The 3,013-nt window shown below is 51.1% G+C and overlaps 1 protein-coding gene across 1 annotated transcript in view; it reads right to left on the bottom strand.

Moving 5' to 3' along the window:
• Nucleotides 1-3,013, bottom strand: part of LOC122542983 (BTB/POZ domain-containing protein KCTD9-like) — a 20,468-nt gene that overhangs the window by 4,048 nt on the left and 13,407 nt on the right. The window contains exons 10-11 of the mRNA XM_043681128.1: nucleotides 2,590-2,695; nucleotides 38-171 (exon numbers count right to left, since the gene is read on the bottom strand). Of these exons, the coding sequence (XP_043537063.1) occupies nucleotides 38-171; nucleotides 2,590-2,695 (240 nt within the window). The remainder of the gene's footprint in view (nucleotides 1-37; nucleotides 172-2,589; nucleotides 2,696-3,013) is intronic.

The raw sequence follows: 3,013 nt of genomic DNA, 5'->3' as shown, positions 1-3,013 counted from the left end.
CGAAGCCCGGGGGGGGGGGGGGGGGGGCGGGCCTCACCTCCAGGTCTGTGCCGGCCAGCGTTGCCCCTCGGAGGTTGCAGTTCTTCAGCGTGGCGTTCTTCAGGGTGGCTACCCGCAGGTTGATGCCCGTCATCTGGCTGCCCTCCATGTCCACCCCCTTCAGGTTTGCGCCTGCAAAAAAACCCAACAGCGGGTTTTACCGACTCTGGGCACGCAGGGCAACGTTCCCCCACCACCTCCCTCCCCGATTCTCCTTCCAGCTCAATCTCCCTCCTCCTGGGCTTGCCAGACTTTGAGAGAGAGAGAGAGAGAGAGAGAGAGAGAGAGAGTGGGGGGCTCCGAATGGCCAGTGGTAGCTCAATACAGGAGTCCATCTTTATAACAATACCGTACAGGGTGTGGGGGGGGGGGGGGGATACTGCCTTCCATCTTTCCTCAATCTTCTAAGTTATGCTAGAAAACGCTCAGTACTGTACGTGTACACACAGTATTTCAATCGCTTGTGTCCCACAGGCAGCCTATATGAAAATTAAAGCACATGAAATCATGGGAAGGGTTAAAGCACGGAGACCACTGGCGATCTGTGGTCTGTGGAAGGCAGGATGGGATAACCATAGTGGGACACAATTAGCAGAGTAAGGTTAAGGCTGAAAGGTCACTGCGGCGAGATGAGAGAACACAGTTAGTAGAGCTAGTTTCCCTGTTAACTGTAGCAGAGGTGAGAACAAATATCCAATCGTGACATTAGGAAAATATTAAGTCGAGTCTGGAATGAAAGACCATTGTTGCTAAAGTTAGCACTAAATATCTAACATTAGAATAACACTAACTAGAATGCACAACTAAAGAGATAATGGGAACTAATATCACTGGTTTATTGTGTAGCTGGAGGGAGGGACTTTGATGAATATAGTTAGACACGCTGATAAGCGAACAGAAACATTAAAAAAAAAGGTATAAAGATCCACGGACCCTGAGAGGTTTGGGGGCATTCGAGAATCTGCTTTCTCAGTGTCACGGTTTTTTGTTGGAGGAACTCTCTGTGTCGCCTGGTGATTCTCTACATTTTCCCCACAACACCTATCAGAAGGATGCTGTGAAGGTTGAAAGGGCTCAGAAAAGACTTAAGGATGTTGGAGCGACAGGGAGAGACTGAACAGGCTGGGGCTGTTTTATCCCTGGAGCGCCGGAGGGTGAGGGGGTGACCTTAGAGAGGTTTATAAAATCACAATGGGGCATGGGTAGGGGAAATAGACCAAGTCTCTTCCCTGGGGTCAGGGAGTCCAGAACTAGAGGGGCATAGGTTTAGGGAGAGAGGGGTAAAGATATAAAGAGAGATCCAAGGGGCAACTTTTTCACACAGAGGGTGGTACGTGTATGGAATGAGCTGCCAGAGGAAGTGGTGGAGGCTGGTACAATTGCAACATTTAAGAGGCATTTGGATGGGTATATGAATAGGAAGGGTTTGGAGGGATATGGACCGGGTGCTGACAGGTGGGACTAGATTGGGTTGGGATATCTGGGTCAGCATGGACGGGTTGGATCGAAGGGTCTGTTTCCATGCTGTCCATCTCTCTGACTATCCGACAGAACCTAACTCTGACTTTAACACAGATTCCTATGGGTATCTGCGATTCACTTAAAGTTGTTACGGCCTGCTTTCCTTCATCGGACGGGCGATTGAGTACAAGAGTTGGCAGGTCAAAGTCTTATACCGTTGTATAAGACTTTGGTTCGGCCACATTTGGGAATACCATGTACAGTTCTGATCGCCACATTACCAAAAGGATGTGGACGTTTTGGAGAGGGTGCAGGGGAGGTTCACCAGGATGCTGCCTGGTATGGAGGGCGCTAGCTATGAAGAGAGGTTGAGGAGATTAGGATTATTTTCATTAGAATGACGGAGGGGGAAACCCAATTGAGGTCTACAAAATCATGAGAGGTGGATAGCAGGAGGCTGTTTCCCCAGAGTGGGGGGACTCAATTACTGGGGGTCATGGGTGAGAGGCAAGAGGGGAAATGTTTAAGGGAGATATTGTGTGGAAAGTTCTTTATGCAGAGGGTGGTGGGTGCCTGGAACACGTTGCCAGTGGAGGGTGGTAGAGGTGGGCACGATAGTGTCATTGAAGATGTATCCAGAGTGGGCAGGCAGCAGAGGGATACAGACCTTTAGAGAATAGGTGACGGGTTTAGATGGAGGAGCTGGATCGGCGCAGGAGGGCCGAAGGGCCCTGTGCTGGAACGTTCTTTGTTCTGTGTGTTTAACATTGGGGCTGCCAGAAGTGCAGCCACTTATTGTATATAACCTCCCAACTGTCCAGCCTGGCATTAAACCGGATCTCTTCAGCAAGGAAAGCTGGGAGGTTCTCCCTGGCTACCCTGAGCAACACTTAGCCACTGTCTGACGTGTCCATTTCTAATGGGGGACACAGTGCCACCCAACAGTTGCTGCCCTGTTGGCTCCTTCAACGCGGTCACGTCTCTGCTCGAGAAACACTCGGGACCTTCACCCACAGGTTGGTGGTGGTGGTGGTGGTGGTGGGGGGGGCGGGAAGGTGCTACACAAATGCGGAGGATGAACCGACTTACCCTCCAAGTTGGCTTTCAGGCCTGCGGGGTCTTCGAAGTTGCAGCCCTTCAGCGATGCCCCCTCGGCGTTACAGCACAGCATCTTCACCCCCTGGAGGTTGGCACCCTGGCAAACCAGAAAGGAAGAGCCCAGACATTAAGCCCCAGCACGCAGAAGAGAGTGGCTTTCAAACTGGCAATGTATAGGCATACAACAGGGAAACAGACTCTTCGGCCCAACCCGTCCATGCCAACCAGATAACCTAATCTAGCCCCACCTGCCAGCACCCAGCCCATATCCCTCCAAACCCTTCCTATTCATATACCCATCCAGATGCCTTTTAAATGCTGTCATTGTACCAGCCTCCACCACTTCCTCTGGCAGCTCATTCCATACACGTACCACCCTCTGTGTGAAAAGGTTGCCCCTTCGGTCTCTTTTATA

Source organism: Chiloscyllium plagiosum, chromosome 42 (genome assembly GCF_004010195.1).
Source record: "Chiloscyllium plagiosum isolate BGI_BamShark_2017 chromosome 42, ASM401019v2, whole genome shotgun sequence".
Lineage (NCBI taxonomy): Eukaryota > Metazoa > Chordata > Chondrichthyes > Orectolobiformes > Hemiscylliidae > Chiloscyllium > Chiloscyllium plagiosum.
Note: the sequence above shows the minus strand (reverse complement) of the source record. Positions and strands in the feature narration are given on the sequence as shown.